Source organism: Antedon mediterranea, chromosome 10, assembly GCF_964355755.1.
Source record: "Antedon mediterranea chromosome 10, ecAntMedi1.1, whole genome shotgun sequence".
Classification (NCBI taxonomy): Eukaryota; Metazoa; Echinodermata; class Crinoidea; order Comatulida; family Antedonidae; genus Antedon; species Antedon mediterranea.
In genome coordinates, this window is record NC_092679.1 from 4,015,346 (window position 1) to 4,033,132 (window position 17,787).

Genomic DNA, 17,787 nt, shown 5'->3' on the forward strand with positions numbered 1-17,787 from the left:
ATTACTGGTTATTCTAAATTTGCTTTAACTGTAATAGTAGTTTACTTTCAGTTTTAAGCAAACGACATTAGGAATAGTACAACAAATGGAATTGGCCATTGAAGTGGCGCGCTCGTCCAAAAGAATAATAAAGTCTACGTAATTTTCGACGTCGAACAAATTGAAGCTAAAATGTATGTATTAAATTGTTGTATTTTCTTTAATTTATACATGTTTTCGAATATTTAAAAACATCAAAATAGTAATAAATAAAATATACATGTGTATGTATAAACAGTTTTAACAGTAATTGCTTTATTGAATGCAGTTAATTTCCTTTGACATTCGTTTGTGTGGGTTTTTTTTGCTCAGCCTGATTCCTGAATAAACTCTCCTTTCACTGTTCTTCTGGGTGGTGGCCAGCTGATAACCAGCTATCTAGTAAGGCCTAGCCTATATTTTGGTTTTAAAGAGGACTACATTCAGTATGGCAATGCAATTAGAACAGCAACATGAAGAAGTGCAGGAGGATTTTGGTCCACTTGCTATTGGAAAATTGGAGGTAGATATTTAAAAAAAATTTTATTCAAGAAGTTTTATTTTATTGAAGAAAAAAAAGGAAACATTGAAATATGTGCATCAATATTCTTTGACTGGTTTGTCTATTTAAGCCTGAAGGAGTTAATACTAGGCATATGTGCCGATTTAAAAATGAGCATTTATGAATGAGACAGTACTAATAATAATACGCCATGGCATGGCTATTAATTAATAATAGTATTATTACTAAATTATTGGTGATAATAAATAATATAATTCATGTATACTATTACTGCATATTATTGAATAAAGATATATAATACATTTTTTGTATTTGAAAAAAAAGCTTTTTATAATATAATTTCTACAATTATTTTCTTCTTCTAATTTCAGGCCAATGGTATTAGCAGTAATGATGTCAAGAAACTGGAAGAGCATGGTTATCACACTGTAGAAGCAGTCGCATATGCTACCAAAAAAGAGCTCTGTAATATAAAGGGAATCAGTGATGCAAAGGCAGATAAAATCAAGGTGCATTCAAAGGATTCAACGTCTATTTATGGCTTTAAAAATCAATTTCTTGTTATTCTACCTGCATAGGCTATGACATATCTAAAGCTCAGTCTACACTATCAAACTAGTTTGACCCAAAAAAAGTGTAATGTGCCCAAATATGGTAGTGATATGTCACTGTGTCAATATATAGGCATATATATCACATTTTTTTTGTCACATAAGGTTGGATGGTGTAGACAGAGCTTAAGCGCGGAGGGAAGGGCATGATTTTTAGGCCCAAAATCCTGGGTCCACCACTGCCTGGTACTGTAGTGATATTGTGTTTAGGCTGCAAGAATGGAAAAATGTTGACCGCACGTCAGTGATTTAGGACCTGTATAATATATTATTTTTATTTTGTTATGTTTGTAGAACGAAGCAATGAAGCTAGTGCCAATGGGCTTCACAACAGCAACACAATTCCACCAACAGAGATCAGAAATCATTCAAGTTACTACAGGATCAAAAGAATTAGATAAACTATTACAAGGTAAAAATGAATTAATTTTATTCACAGAGATCTGGATGGTCACAAAGCATATATTCCATATTCAGACAAACATTTTAATGGGTTTTACATGACAAAAGTCCAAATGCTCACTTATGTGTATAGAATAATGCTGTTAAATAGCGAGTGAATGGCCGAGCTGTTAAGACAGTGGAACCATAATACGTAGCCATAACATCGGCAAGGGTTCAAGGCTTACTCGCTCCATGGTTCTGATGGTAGAACGAGTATTCTTGGATAAGGACTATAAACCGTAGGTCCAGTGTACACATCTGGTTCATGTTCCTAGAACCTAGTACATCTTTCGAGACAAGTAGGGGGGTACCCCGATGTACTAGTTCACACACAGCCACTGTCACAAACTCATCATAGTACTATACACTGGGAGAACAGTCTTTGACTGAAGAGGCTACCCAGTATAAAGAATAAATAATAATCTGATTTCTAATTGGATTGCAACAAACATATTCCAGATACTGATTGTTTTTCTGTGTTATGGATTTTTAAATGGTCAACCACCTTACACTAACAATATACATACATAAAACATTGAATATTTTTGTTTCATGTTAAGGTGGAATTGAAACTGGTTCAATAACAGAAATCTTTGGTGAATTTAGGACAGGAAAAACACAGATATGTCATACAATGGCTGTTACATGTCAGGTATGTTGATTTGATATAAAATTTGAAATAATAGTGTTTTTGTTTTGGATTTCATATGGTGAAGTTAAGGAAATTGATTACAAAATTGTGTTTCAAATCAACCTCTGAATTGAGCTTTTTTTTTTTTTGGTTTTCAGTTACCAATTGATAATGGTGGTGGAGAAGGTAAATGTCTTTATATTGATACTGAGGGGACGTTTAGACCAGAAAGGTTATTGGCAGTGGCAGAGAGGTAATATAAGTCAATATACTCTTAATTCATTTTGATTATTAATTAACCTTCCCACGCCAATCACATTCAACATATTATTTTCCCATAAATTGTAATGACGACAAAATATCTTTAAAAAAACTGTAATGATATGTTCACCACAGAGTACTGTTAGTTATACAATTAACTATTAGAAATGATTTTATAATTTCTTTATTTGTTTAGGTATAACCTGAATGGTAGTGATGTATTAGATAATGTAGCCTATGCCAGAGCTTATAACAGCGATCACCAGACTCAGTTGTTGATGCAAGCGGCAGCCATGATGTCAGAATCCAGGTACATACACTTAAGCTCTGTCTACACTATCAAACTAGTTTGACAATTGTGATGTGCCCAAATATGGTAGTGATATGACATCATCATGGCCATATATGGCCATACATTTTTTTGTCACATATAGTGTGGACAGAACTTTATTTAACATAGTAGTGGTATAAAATTTATTAATACTCTTCATTCAAATCTTTCTAAATAACATGCATTATCAAGTAAAATACTTTTAAATTTACAGTCTCCTATTAACAATTATTTAGCTCTAATCTCTCGAATAACCAATGAAAAAATACTTCACAACATGTCTTAAAAATAAATATTTGTATATAATTTTATAAACTTCTTATGTGATATGTGACCCTATATTGTCCAATCAAAACAAAATTTTAATTGAGTGTTATATAATATGCATTTTCTAATTGGTCAGATGTTTGCCCTACTCTGACATAATTTGTACTTTATACACATAATGTCACATAAAGTTTGATAAGGTAGACAGAGCTTTATTTTAGTACTGTATAGTCAATAAACATTTCTTATTTCAAGTTGGTTGCAAATAGTTGTATTATACATTAATCACTTCTGTTTTCTTCTGTGACAGGTATGCACTGTTGATAGTGGACAGTGCTACTGCTTTGTACCGGACAGACTATAGTGGGCGCGGTGAGTTGTCGGCCAGACAGATGCATTTAGCTCGTTTTCTTAGAACACTGCTTAGACTTGCTGATGAGGTAAATATAATATTTATATTTAGATGAATGTTGTACAAATTAAAGATGTCATTACACTAAATTGATCAATTAATATACAGTCAGCTCTCCCAATACCAGACACCTTTGAGCTGGCCAAAATATTTCCAGTTTTTTTTTTTTTGGTCTGAAATACAATAAAATTAATTGTTTAATATAATTCTGAAACAAAAAAAGGTTTGTCTATTTTTTTTTTCATTTCATAAACATTTATTTCTATTAATGGTGCATAGAAAATAACAAATTAAATAAAGAAGAAACATACCATTAAAAATAGAGGATTTTACAAGAAGTAAAACCCGTAAGGGTTATGGTTTTTATAGGGTTAATACTAGGCCTAGGCTATAGATACTTGCCAATGTAAAAATGATGATCTATTTATGAGTCACAGTACTAATATTATTATTATTTATATTATTAATATAATCTGGAATGGTAAATGAATTTGGGACCTTTTAGACCTCAAGAATTATATTTTGGGAGACTTTTCGGTTTTCAGAGAGTAGGGTATTATTCAGAGATTCGTCTGTAATTAACATCAATAGTAACTGTCAGTGTACTGAATCTCAAAAACTTTGACATATCAATTCTTTTCAGTATGGCGTGGCCATCGTGATAACCAACCAAGTCGTGGCACAAGTGGACGGCGCTGCGATGTTTACCGCGGATCCTAAGAAACCAATAGGAGGCAACATTATGGCACATGCCTCCACTACTAGGTGAGTGTTAAATTACCAATTTTATTACGTCGTCGTCATACACTCCAATCATCCCATTAGATGTCAACATTGAGCATCTAAATTATTGAAATAGTAACGGTTTATTTTGCCTTTTTAACAAGTGAATTAATAATATAATGTTGGTTTTGTTAATGTTTTTCTGACGGAAGTTGATAACTTTTTTAAAATAACAGTATGGTATATTAAAAGTTTATTATTATTTATCTTTATGTTCCATGTTTTAGAAAAAAATAAATCTTAAAGAATTTATAGTTACAATTTATTCTTAATATTTACTTTTTTATATGGCAAAACATTTCTAATGATCTTGGTGATTTTCTGATGATGATTAATAACAAGTTTTAATCTTTTTATAGGTTATATTTGCGAAAAGGACGAGGAGAGACACGAATCTGTAAAATCTACGATTCACCCTGCTTACCGGAATCTGAGGCGATGTTTGCTATTTTGAAAGATGGTGTTGGTGATCCCAAAGATTAAATATAAACTGTGGTTTCATTATTTTCTTTAATTGTTATTAAATTATATACTTTATCAATATGTGAATTTAGGGCAGTAGACCAACCTGTATGGAAGAAATGAGGGTGGTAGACATATATCCACCACAGAGCCATCTATTGAAAGAGTTACGACATTGTGTTCATGGATTAGAAAGTCATGTAGTACATTACCAGCCATCTTTCTGTCCAACTATACCTATGTAGAGTATGGAGTTGAATCCTTTCTTATAAAAATATATAACATTCAAAAGGATTTAACTACCGAATTTAATATCAAAAAACAATCCATTTGTTTAAAGGATTTTTTTAAATTATTAAGTTAATTATTAACATGATTTTAATCAACAAAATGTAAAAACAGTACATTAACTATAAAGAATCACTATCCTAACTAAATGCACACGCGTAGAGCGTGTATGAGGTGCGAAATATTTTGGACACAAAAATGGCTTCCAATCCACTCAATGTCAGAACTCTTCCAGTATATGGCTCTGATCCACCACAAATGTATATGTTTTTTATTAGCTAATATCTGGCTTGTAGTCATTTCAGAACTGAAAAATGATCAAAAAATACAGTCATTACCAATTATTTTCTTTTTATTGATATACTCCCTTTCCTTTATTATATATATTTAATTGTTAGCAAAAAACTGTATAAAGCTCAGTGAAAGATAGTAATGTACAATGATAAATATAAAAATGTTATATTTTAAAAGATAAAAATGATAAATGTTATAGAATTGCATTCTTGCAAATTTATCATCTGTAACAACATTTATTTTGTGTGGCCACAAATAAACACTGATCAGTAATGTATTGTAATTTCACAGTGATAGTGTAAATAAACAGTTTTCAAAAACAAGTTTTTATACTATAGAGTAATTGTTTATTAATTGTTTGGTTCCTTTCATATTTCCCAGTTGCAGTAGCTATACTTGCCTAGCCATGTTTAGCATATTCAACTAAAGTTGGAAACAAAAATGACAGTCGGTTTAAAGAACACCAACGTCAAGCTCTGACAAACATGTTATTATATGATTTCACGATATGTGAAGTTATTGTGTTTTGCATAAAGTTATTATTGTTTTATTTTATTGCGTAACAATACTAACATACTGTGTCACAGAAGAAGTGGTGAGGTCATCGTATGAAGTGCGTTGCGCATGTAACATACCACCCATACGCGCACGCATGTTAAAAAGCGACGATAATTGTGTGAAAGAAGAAAAACATACAGCAGCAGTATCTAGGCTATTCATCATTCTTCTTGAGCTCAAAAATCATTATCAAATAATTACAATGATCCCTCTTCGTCTGCTTAAAGTTAGTACAGTTTTGAAGCAACTAAAAAGAGGAAAAATATCAACCACTGCGCCATTAAAAACGCTTCCTGTACAGGTACAGTAAATGACAGATTTATTTTTTGTTTTTGACATCCCCCAGCAGCCAGGCCTATCTCCCCATTATAACACGAGGAGCGCATCTCTTTGTTTTTGGGAGAAAGGACTTTTTGCATTCTCTCTGTTGCATCTATGAAAATCACGTCTCGTTCGTAGACGAAAGGTTTTATCATTCATCAAATAAATTTCAATTCAAATGTAAAAAATGTTACAGAAAATCTTTTCTGAAAAGATGGTGATGGTACGTCGTGTACAACTTGTACACGACGTACCATCACCATTTTTCAACAAATAATGACGATTTTATACATGATCGATGTGGGTTCGGGTTAACACCCACGTATAGAATCCATGCTAATCCCATGCACCCACTAAAAGATGTATTGTCCCCCCAAAACATGATACGTAGGCCTAGTTCAATCTCTTTTTTTCTTCTCTTTTTTTAAGGATACTGTTATTGGTTTGGTTTTGATGTCCGTTGGTTGCTGTGCTTTACCAGCTTGGTTAATGGTTACTCGCCCTAGACCAGCAGAAGGAGACAGACCCAATGTTTAACAACATTGGCAACATCATCAGAGCAGTAACATCCTAACACGTCTGAACAGAGAGTGACTGGCTATTATTACCCCTTTCACACCGGAGTGATCTCCGGAGTTGTGGTGTGAGAGGGGTTTGTATCAGCTACATTGATCGTGATTCAACGATACCACCGCAGTTGAGACAGACATAAAGATGAGTCAAACAAAAACGTTTAAATGATGTACTGTACTCTTGGTCAAAAAATGTTAAGAACTAACGAAAATTGTTGATAGGCCTCTACTGTACAAACAATAGGCCCTATTTTAATATTACGTTTAGGCATGTTGTAGGCCTATTTAGTTAATGTAGTTATTTGTTGTTTTCTTCAATTTTGCAATGCAACTACTACGATATTCCGTTGTTCGATGTGCCTAGGATAAGTTTGTTTTTAATTAATAATAATTAATATTGAACAATTCATATTTCATTGTATTAACGTTTTTACTTCTGTACTTTCTATCAAATCAACTATTATAGGGCTATAGTACCATTTTATTATTAGAAAAAAAAAATATATATAATTGAATAATTTACTACATTAAACTTGTCTTACGGCATAAAAACAAACCTCTCTTACACACATTGACAGACACCTGCTGGTATTTTTAAGAATAGAAAGTAAAACACAGACAAAAAAAAGATCCTTTGACAAAATTGGTATTACAGTACTGTAGGATAGTAGTATTCAACTTTTAAAGATTGTATTCATAATCATAAATAAAAACAATTATTGAACAAGTCATTATTTCTTAGCATAAATATTTATAATTGTTTTCGTCAAGCTGAATTTCTCCATCGTTTAGTCTTCTTGTTCATCACCTCTAGTTTTATATTGCGGAACATGGTTAAAGAACCACGTTGGGTATAAAACAACGGTGCATAGGAATGATGAGAATCCTATAACAGTCTCTGCTGCACTCAAACCAGGTTTTGGAAGAACTGCCTAATAAAGATAAACAAAAATATTATATTAATAGACCTACAGTAGACCTATGCGTTACAATGACAGATTTGTACACACAGACATAACCATTTAAACAGTTCTGTACCTTATTACTTCTGTAGGCCTTTTGAACAGAACGTGTAGCAGGAGAAGTTAATATTTGTCGGTTTACCGAACTTACAATAAGTCTTCCAAACATCACGAAGATAATTTATTTATTAACAATTATTAGACAATGTACAAAAATGTTACTTGAAGTAGTAGTAGATCTACTGATCTTGATCGAGTTTACAACAAACTAGGCCCGTACAGTAAAAAAAATGTTTTCTTTTGTTTGTGTTTATGTTTTTGTTGTCATACGTCACTAAGGAAACGCGTGCTGCATTTCACTACGCACTCACCGAAATACATACGCATCACCCCTACACACGTACACACACACTCCTTCAACAACCAACTCCCATTTTTAACACCCTATCCAACATGCGAAAAATATAATTATTAATAATTATATCATAACAAATATACAGTATTCACCATTTAATGAAAATTTTAGACAAAATCATCAAGTATACGTAACGTACGCGCGCATCCATTGTACGTCGTACGCGTACGTTTGAAGATGTATGTTTTTTATATAGCGACACCTACCGGTGGAATTACAATAGATTGAGTGTTGATTGGTTAATGATGACCTGAACTCTATCAATAGAAATGAAGTTTCAAAAACAGCAGAGAGAAGAAAACTAATTTCGGCGGCGGCGGAGAGTGTGGAGTTTTAGAGTGTGGGGAGAGTAGAATACTAATAAAAGGAATTATACATTAAATTACTTGCTTGAAACGTCTGCTTTGCACAGTTGATTTCTATAGAAGTTCTGTACATTTTAAAGTCTGTTTTATGGTAAGTAATTACACCTTACCCGGCATCTTCTTAATTAAAAGAAGAGGTCTCATCCCCGCCGTGCCGTGTGTGGCATAGGCCTATACAAGAATGATTGATACTGTAGGCTAGCCTACGGTCAGCTAGCCAAAAGGTCTAACCCTCTACCTCCTAGCTAGTAGGCTAAGCCCGAATGCTGAACGGTTCTGCAGTGTCCCCCAGTGCCTGTCCTGTGCTGATCTTGTTGTGTCTGCTTATCCCATGTCATGAAAAAATAAAATGACCAATTGAAATTCCAAAACGCCACAATCTTTTTAAAAAAGCTTAGAAATGAATCCTTTTTTGTGGTTGAGGTGTTAAGCCTAGGCTAGTCCTATATTAATTATTATCGATGAATGTGCATGCTTTATATATTCGCCGTTGCTAAAGATACGGTACCGTATCCATGCTTTTAAAAACTAAAGATACGGTAATTATAGAGGGCGCTTCCGTTTGCTAAAAGTACGGTAAAATTGCATTCCTAAAACTCGTACCTAAATATAAAACTCCTTCCTAAATATTAAACTCCTTCCTAAATATTAAACTCCTTCCTAAATATTAAACTCCTTCCTAAATATTAAAAACCTAACCCTCTAAATAATCTCTCTTAAATTAAAAACTAAAAAAAAAAATTTAAAAAAAGACGTCAAGAGGAGTATCGAACCCCCAACCCCTTAAGCCAAAGACTCATCACATGCCCACTAGGCTACACAGCTGGCTTGCAGAAAACCAATGCAATAACCTATTTGATTAACATCCACATTACATAGCGCCCTCTATAATTACCGTACCTTTAGTTTTTAAAAGTATGGATACGGTACCGTATCTTTAGACATAACGTTATATATTATTCCAGTTTTGACTGGCCTAGGCCTATAATAAATTTAAAATTGTTAATTGCAGAAGCATACTACTAATACTATGATTTTCCCCATGGAGACTTACTTGGAACATTAAACTCGGATTCCTATTATGCCTGGATAAATACGTGGAATTTATACATTTACACAGGAGGGAAGTAAAACCACTATGGCGTCTACAGTGGATGATTTTATGCTGCACCCACTTGTGGTTTGGGTAAGTTTAAGAAAGTAGAAAACAGTATACAACTTTGTCTGGTCCTGATGGTGGTAAAGTGAAGTGTACTGAAATCATATCAGTGTAAAGCGTGGTTCTCACTAGCGACGCACCACAAGGACGTAACACAACGCAAGTGAATTGACCAATCACAAGCGATGGCTTATTTGCTTGTGATTGCTAACTGTCTATAACTTCGCTTGTCATTGGTTGAAACGCTTGCGTTGCGTTTACGTCCTTGCGTTACGTTCTAGTGGGAACCAACCTTTAGCAACCTGCAATTTGTGGTGGTTTTTTTATCGTCAAAATTACATAGTATATTTTGTTTCTGTTAAACTTAATAATGTATTATAATTTTCTTTCTTTTTTATTAAGCTGTTTATCTGCCTATTATCCAGGGTAGTCACAGGGTTTTGACACAGAAGAAGAACAGGAAAAGATTATAATACCTGTTTTCTGTGACCTTCGTAAAACACAGTAGAAAACATGCATATTACAGTTGATCAACCTTCTATACTTATAACCTTCATTTGCATAATTTTAGTTTCAATATTTGCTGTACTATTGTTTCAATATAAAACCCAAGGTTCTTTAACCCCACAAAGCAAAGGTTAGCAAAATGTAGTCTATGATTCAATCGTCGTTATTGTTGTGTTATCAATTAAACTTGAATGAATTCAACTATCCAGTAAATGATCATTAAGGAACACAAACAAGGTATCATAAAGTAAGACATTAATAAAAAAAAAGGCTTTAAGTTTTTAAAACAAAAATTATGCTATGAAAATTCTGTAAGAAATAAGTTTTAAAATTAAAATATTCAAACAGTAGTAAGTATGATATCTTGTATTGAGAATATTTGATTATTCATTATCAAGTATAATTGTATTATAATTGTATTAGTTAGCTAATACTTAATAGTTGAATCACTTCATAATAATGTAGGCCCAGTGGTATTGACACACACCTACATTCTCCCAGCCAGAGCATCACATTATCAGTTATCTGATATTCTGAAAACGACCTGCTGATGAAATTCTTTCAATTAACACATGTACAGAGAGTGAAATGTCTTTCAGCACATGTCCCATGGTATAGAAGAACTTTGAACTTTACATACAATTAATTGGTCATGCTGCACAATTCAATCAAATTATCTATTTATTAAATAAATCGGTAAAAATTTCGGAGGGTTGGATCCAAGGGAGGAAGGGGCCCATCCGCCCCGGTGCTCTTCTAAGTTTTGCAAATTGTAAAAATACTGGATCCACCACTGTTTCGTACCAAATGTGGTTTATGGTTCATCTGAAAGTTCTAAAAAAGCACTTTTTCTGTCATTCAATTATCAACAGGTGAAAACTGTAAGTAAAGATGGTGGATTACTAAGCTATGCAGACTTGATTGATGGAAAATATCTCAATACAGTTATGGCGAAAATGTGAGTAATTATTACTTTTACCATCCCAAAACCTGATTCTTCAAGTTTCTGATTATTGGGGTTGACTGTTCTTACCCAGACAGTATTGCACACTAGATAGTATTAAAACACAAGACAACAGACTATACAAAACAACTGTTTATTTTTCTTATCACCTACAATCCAAATTGAGTGCATCCTGTATTGGGTCCCTGTTGTTATGGTTACCAAGAGTTTGCATTACAGGTTAACCATTATCAACATGATCCAATCTGCTGATTGTTTTTAGTGTTCAGAACTGTAAATTTTACAAAATCAACAAAATGAGTTTTTTTTTAAAATTTGTTGGACAAGATCAACACAGTGATTGAGACTAAAGTATAATAATAATACATAGCAAACAAGAAAATTTATTTCAATCAACAGATGGTGTAAATAAATACTGTGTAGAAATGTGTTTTTAATGAAAATTAAATATATAGTTTTATGATGTGTATTCATGCCATTGTTACAGTACAGAAAGAAATTACTGCTTCGTATCTACGCGTAGGCTTTCGTAGGTAGAACGTAGGTCATTGTTCTCTCCTACGATGTATTGTTTGTAGCCTACGATGTATTGTTTGTAGCCTACGATGTATTGTTCTCTCCTACGATGTATTGTTCTCTCCTATCTACGATGTATTGTTCGTAGCCTACGATGTATTGTTATGAAATCTAGGCTACGCCTCGATCGTAGGGTGGTTCGTAGAAGCATGGACAATGCAAACAAACAATGTATTGTTTGCTAATTAAAATCCTACCTAAAGATAGTAGGTCAATTTTTGTAGCCGCCCTACATCGTAGGTAATTGTTCTCTCCTACGATGTATTGTTTGTAGCCTACGATGAATTGTTTGTTATCCTAATTTGGACGGAAATCCGCCGACGAAACGACATCGGGCCGGTGGACATCAGCTCACGTAGAGAGAGTCGAGGCTAGGCCTAGCTAGCTTGTTTCGGCGGCCTACACTATAAATTATTTATTCCTACCTTGTTGGGTTAGCGAATTATAAAAACAACGACAACTAGGCTAGGACACCAACAAAATATATGCAAAATAAATATATATTCCATATTAAGATTTAACATAAATAAATAGGCCTTTTAAAATGATTACGACATGTATAAAGAAAAAGGCCCGACCAGAATTTGGAGGGGAAAAAACATGTGAGCTGAGCAGTTTAAAGAGAGTATTATGTTTCATGTCATGTGACACAAAATCCAGGTACACGATCTTAATTACTGTTTTATCGTCGTCAGACGGTAGCCACCCTAAAAAAAAACATGTGAGAAATTGCGGTAAGCAGAGAGTATCGCGTTTCATGCCAAGTGACCCAAAAAAAAACTAGGTCTGTATTAATTACGGTCGTTCTGTCGGCAGTCTTTTTGAACGACCGATTGAACGTCCTGATGCTATATTTAGAATGAATTGTTTACGATCTTTTTTTTTTCGGCATCGTTTCTGGATGGGACGTTCGCTATATTATGTTTATTAGTTGGCCTGTTCGTTGCGGTTCACCTGTGTTGGATCGTGTCTCTCTCTACGTTATACATTGTGGGAAATTTATATTTGCCGTTGAGTAGGTAAACACGCACGAAGGAAAATATTACGTTTAAAAAATATTATTTATTTTTTATTAATTTACAACTTTGTCCTCCGCCAATTAAATTTAACACATTAATTTCACACCTTACTTCACTAAGAACATCGTAGGGTTGTTTATTTTGGTTACGAACTCCCTACGAAGTTCAGAACGTAGCTCATTGAAAGTTGTTTATTGAGGTTACGAAGCCAAACAATGGAACCTACGAACCCAACAACGTAGCCTACGTTCTATCTACGAAGCTACTTCGTAGGTAAAGTTGCAGTATTTTCTTTCTGTACTGTATATAAAGCTGTGACAACCGAATAGTGAAAGGTTTTCTAAATTTATTCTGTAAAATATATTTTTAATTACATTAATATTAATATTATGTGCGTGTGTTTTACAAATTCTATTAAGCTCTGTCTAAATGTATGGAGATGATGATGTTTTCATATCAACCATATTCGGGCATATCATTACCATAATTGGGCACACCATACTTTTTTTTTCAAACTAGTTTGATAGTGTACAGCTTTAGAATTGAATGTTATTGTTACGGTATTAATTATTTTCAATCATTTTGTGAACTTGCTTGTGCAATGTCCGTATACCTGCTGTTTGTCTATTGCAGCCACATGTCAATACCTAGTTTTATCAAAGTGTCTGTTTGTTAGCAAGGTGAGATCAAGCTGTTTGTCGGGGTTAAAAGAACAAGTTATTAATACCGCCCAACACTGTATAAGTTGAAACCTCTGCACAGCAACTTTCGTTTACAGACTTGCCTGCAATTACATCACTTCCTATTCTGCTGTGTTTTCACCTAGAATCAGTTATGCTTGATTTGAAAGTGTCAAAACAAGTTTTAAAATGCAAATGTTTTTCCGTCCATTATTGTTTGAAGTTACTTTTTCTTTTCTTTTAAAATCTGAATGCATTAAAAGAGAAACCATCCATTATTGCCACATGACCAACATACGCATACATAATGACAATATTCACATTCAATTAGGAACCATTGGACAGTACAACATTAGGTACACATTTAAATGGAGTTAATGTATGAAAAATCAATGTCTTTCAGCACATGTCCCATAGTACAGTTATGTGAACCCAAAGCAAAGCATTCCAATGCAACTACCCAGTGTTGGAGTACCCCTTTAAGAGTACTAAACTATGGGCCTTTTCCCACTATGTTACATTATATAATGCCATTGACAATTAAACTAACTGTACAGTATTAATTATTAAAGCCAAAATTCCATTTCATAGTCTTGTTTACTCCATCTGTCGGAGTGACGTGTGTAATTATTTGTCGTATTGTTGTTGACGTTTTTCACAATGAATCTAGTAAAATTGTATTCATAACTAAACACTTTCCTTTTTTATGCAGAAATTGTCGGTCAAGCGATGTTTCCGTTAGCAATGAACTGAACAGAGAGGTCAACTCGCGTATACAGAATCTTGACCGGTTGCTGAAAAGCATCAGAGTGTATTATCAGGTTGGTGATTTCTTGAATTAATAATAATAATTAAAAACCTAATATTAAAAACCGTTACATAACTGATAATTGTCTTAAAAGAATCTCATGTAATTTATCCATAATGGATGGTCTATTACAGTATGTGGCTAGCTTACCTGGATTTACTGTACATGACAATAGCCCACCATTCATTAAGCACCACCCCTATCAGATAATGGAGCCGCCTGCCAACTGTTACCATACAATCCTTATCACTTTCATGTTTGTTTAAAAATAATTATGATCCCACAATGTTTGTCCCCTATATTTTTATGCTGTATCAGTGATAAACTCGCCGACGGTGCAAGACCCCATTTACAAATTTCGTTCCTGGGCTACTACATGATCAGGGGCCGAATTTAACTTTCTCAGTCCGCTCCAGCATATTATTTACACTTGGCTCTGAGGATTCATTATACCTCATTACCATTGATCACAACGATTCATAGCTGAACTTGGTTTGAACGCCTTGCCAGATGATCAACATTTTTGCCAGTAAAGAATCAACCCAAAGCATTCACAGCACTGCATTTATCAATTTCAATCGTGTGAATGGGGTCTAAGTAAATTGGCTGTATTATTACAGGATTCTCTACACCATTAGCACTCCATACATGCAATGATAAAGATAGAGTGAATTGATTTTTAGTGAAATATAAAATCAAGTTAGTCTTTCTGTATTGATTTGTCTCTGTGTATTGACTTACATTGCTCTTTAATCAAATAAGACCGAGGTTCAGCACAAAAAACATCCTTATGAAATCCTATTAATATTTGTTTGATGTAGTAAGATTTTATAGCCACGTAAATTTTACTATAAATAATAATAATAATAATAAACTACATTTATATAGCGCCTAATGGATCACTGACCCCTCTAGATGCATTACATAGACCCTAACTAATGGTAATAAACTATCCCCCGCCAGACACCATTCCGGTATTTCTTAGTCAAGGTTTCGGGGATGGAAACGATCAATCTATCTTACTATAGTGGTTAGATTTTACTACAACAATAATATGCCATTTTGTAATTTGTAATAGTAAACACTTTCAATATTACTGGGCTGGTCTCAGAAATAACGGTGTTTTAAGTGTTTTTAATGGTTGATAAAACAAAGTTGGTTCCTCTTGGACCTTGCTGTAGGCAAGTCAGTCTTGTAAATGTTTTAGGGAGTTATCAGAAGTATTCCAAGTGTTTTTAATGATTGATAAAACAAAGTTGGTTCCTCTTGGACCTTGCTGTAGGCAAGTCAGTCTTGTAAATGTTTTAGGGAGTTATCAGAAGTATTCCAAGTGTTTTTAATGGTTGATAAAACAAAGTTGGTTCCTCGTGGACCTTGCTGTAGGCAAGTCTTGTAAATGTTTTAGGGAGTTATCAGAAATATTCCAAGTGTTTTTAATGGTTGATAAAACAAAGTTGGTTCCTCTTGGACCTTGCTGTAGGCAAGTCTTGTAAATGTTTTAGGGAGTTATCAGAAGTATTCCAAGTGTTTTTAATGGTTGATAAAACAAAGTTGGTTCCTCTTGGACCTTACTGTAGGCAAGTCAGTCTTGTAAATGTTTTAGGGAGTTATCAGAAGTATTCCAAGTGTTTTTAATGGTTGATAAAACAAAGTTGGTTCCTCTTGGACCTTACTGTAGGCAAGTCAGTCTTGTAAATGTTTTAGGGAGTTATCAGAAGTATTCCAAGTGTTTTTAATGATTGATAAAACAAAGTTGGTTCCTCGTGGACCTTACTGTGGGCAAGTCTTGTAAATGTTTTAGGGAGTTATCAGAAGTATTCCAAGTGTTTTTAATGGTTGATAAAACAAAGTTGGTTCCTCTTGGACCTTGCTGTAGGCAAGTCTTGTAAATGTTTTAGGGAGTTATCAGAAGTATTCCAAGTGTTTTTAATGGTTGATAAAACAAAGTTGGTTCCTCTTGGACCTTGCTGTAGGCAAGTCTTGTAAATGTTTTAGGGAGTTATCAGAAGTATTCCAAGTGTTTTTAATGATTGATAAAACAAAGTTGGTTCCTCTTTGACCTTACTGTAGGCAAGTCTTGTAAATGTTTTAGGGAGTTATCAGAAGTATTCCAAGTGTTTTTAATGGTTGATAAAACAAAGTTGGTTCCTCTTGGACCTTGCTGTAGGCAAGTCTTGTAAATGTTTTAGGGAGGTATCAGAAGTATTCCAAGTGTTTTTAATGATTGATAAAAAAAACATGTTGATTCAACTTGCACTTTAGAACATTTTTGTAAAGCTTTTTGGGAGAGGTTCTGATTTTCAAAAGGTCCAGGTTTTTAAAGAGTCAACTAGTACTAGTAGTACACCAAACTAAACTGTACAAGGAATATCTTTTTATTATGTTGGTAGCAATAGCATAGGTTGGCCTACTTTTTACTAACCCGCTACTACTATGCTCAAAGCCCAATCAACTGTGTTAGCATTTGGCACACATCCTTCGATGGATTTTACGCTGATCCATTTAAATCCTAGGATTAAGGATTTTATCCTAAGTGGATCATTTCCGACAAACCGAAAAAGGAAATCTACCACCTTGGTCTTTACTAATCAAGTCCATGAGGGAATAGTATGCTCCAAGCGACTAACTATTAATGTTATTTAAACTATATTTTGTCTACGGCAATTTGCTTTTATAGTAATCCCTAAATAATTGTATGACAAAGAGAAGAAATAAAGCGTGTCATCTACGTAACCCAATATACTTCACTATTCTTCTATTGAACCACATACAAACACAATACCATAGTTTACTTTCCCCTAGGTGTCTGTACTGTATTGTTTCCATGCATTTGAATAGGTCATTTCAGGTGGTAGGTACTAGGGGACTGGAAATGGTGTGGTATTCTTTTGTGTAAGTCTGCAAACATTAAATAAGACTTCTGACCATACTATAGAGAGAGTGCTACTAGGAGACCAGTTGGTATCGTTTTGTACCGTGCATGGATAAGAGCTTATAATATAATATATATTAATACTATAGTATTATAGAGAGAGACTAGGGCTGTATATAGTGTACTATGCATTATTTTATAGTGACCAAAGTATAATAGATACTAGGGCTGTGTATAGTTATACTACATGCATTATAGTGACCATAGTATATAATAGAGACTGACTGTGTATAGTTAGTATGCATTATAGTCACCATTAGTGTAATAGGGACTGGCTGTGTATAATGTACTGCATGTACATTATAAGATTAAGAGCATAGCATTTAATATAGAGAATAAGGCTGTGTACAGGTAGTGTACTGCATGCATAAGAAGAGCTGTGACCAGAGTGACAGTGCTAGGGAACCAGTATGGCATCCTTTTGTAGTCAGTGGTGGTATGCGAAGAATTCCAATCAAGTTTTTTCCCAGCTACCCTTGACCTTTCAAGTTGAAACTTTAGCATTGTTGCTGGGTAGCAATAATATGTAATAAATATTATTTATGACATTATTTTTTATAACCTGGTTTTACACATTTCCTTGTCGTCAGATCATAAAACTAGTTATAGCTATTTTCAAAATGC

The 17,787-nt window shown here is 33.8% G+C and overlaps 2 protein-coding genes across 8 annotated transcripts in view; both read left to right on the plus strand.

Annotated features, from left to right (window-relative positions):
* The first annotated feature begins 119 nt into the window (after positions 1-119).
* On the plus strand, positions 120-5,587 carry LOC140059987 (DNA repair protein RAD51 homolog A-like). The gene is made up of 10 exons (XM_072106001.1): positions 120-173; positions 352-541; positions 913-1,050; positions 1,447-1,564; positions 2,157-2,248; positions 2,386-2,480; positions 2,685-2,798; positions 3,397-3,526; positions 4,142-4,263; positions 4,641-5,587. Exons 2-10 carry the CDS (start codon positions 467-469, stop codon positions 4,762-4,764), a joined length of 1,008 nt encoding a protein of 335 aa, XP_071962102.1. The 5' UTR covers positions 120-173; positions 352-466; the 3' UTR covers positions 4,765-5,587.
* A 2,866-nt stretch (positions 5,588-8,453) lies between these two features.
* Positions 8,454-17,787, plus strand: part of LOC140060434 (uncharacterized) — a 57,508-nt gene continuing 48,174 nt past the window's right edge. For all 7 annotated transcript variants that reach the window (XM_072106634.1, XM_072106635.1, XM_072106637.1 and 4 more), the window contains exons 1-4: positions 8,454-8,609; positions 9,531-9,704; positions 11,057-11,142; positions 14,136-14,244. In XM_072106634.1, coding sequence (XP_071962735.1) covers positions 9,657-9,704; positions 11,057-11,142; positions 14,136-14,244 — 243 coding nt within the window. In that variant the 5' untranslated portion in view covers positions 8,454-8,609; positions 9,531-9,656. The remainder of the gene's footprint in view (positions 8,610-9,530; positions 9,705-11,056; positions 11,143-14,135; positions 14,245-17,787) is intronic.

Bases quoted from the DNA above. Each gene is read 5' to 3' on its own strand.
- LOC140059987 (XM_072106001.1), top strand. From the start codon at position 467: ATGGCAATGCAATTAGAACAGCAACATGAAGAAGTGCAGGAGGATTTT. The intron at 1,051-1,446 runs GTGCATTCAAAG...TTATGTTTGTAG, and splicing joins CAAAGGCAGATAAAATCAAG to AACGAAGCAATGAAGCTAGT. The intron at 2,799-3,396 runs GTACATACACTT...CTTCTGTGACAG, and splicing joins GCCATGATGTCAGAATCCAG to GTATGCACTGTTGATAGTGG.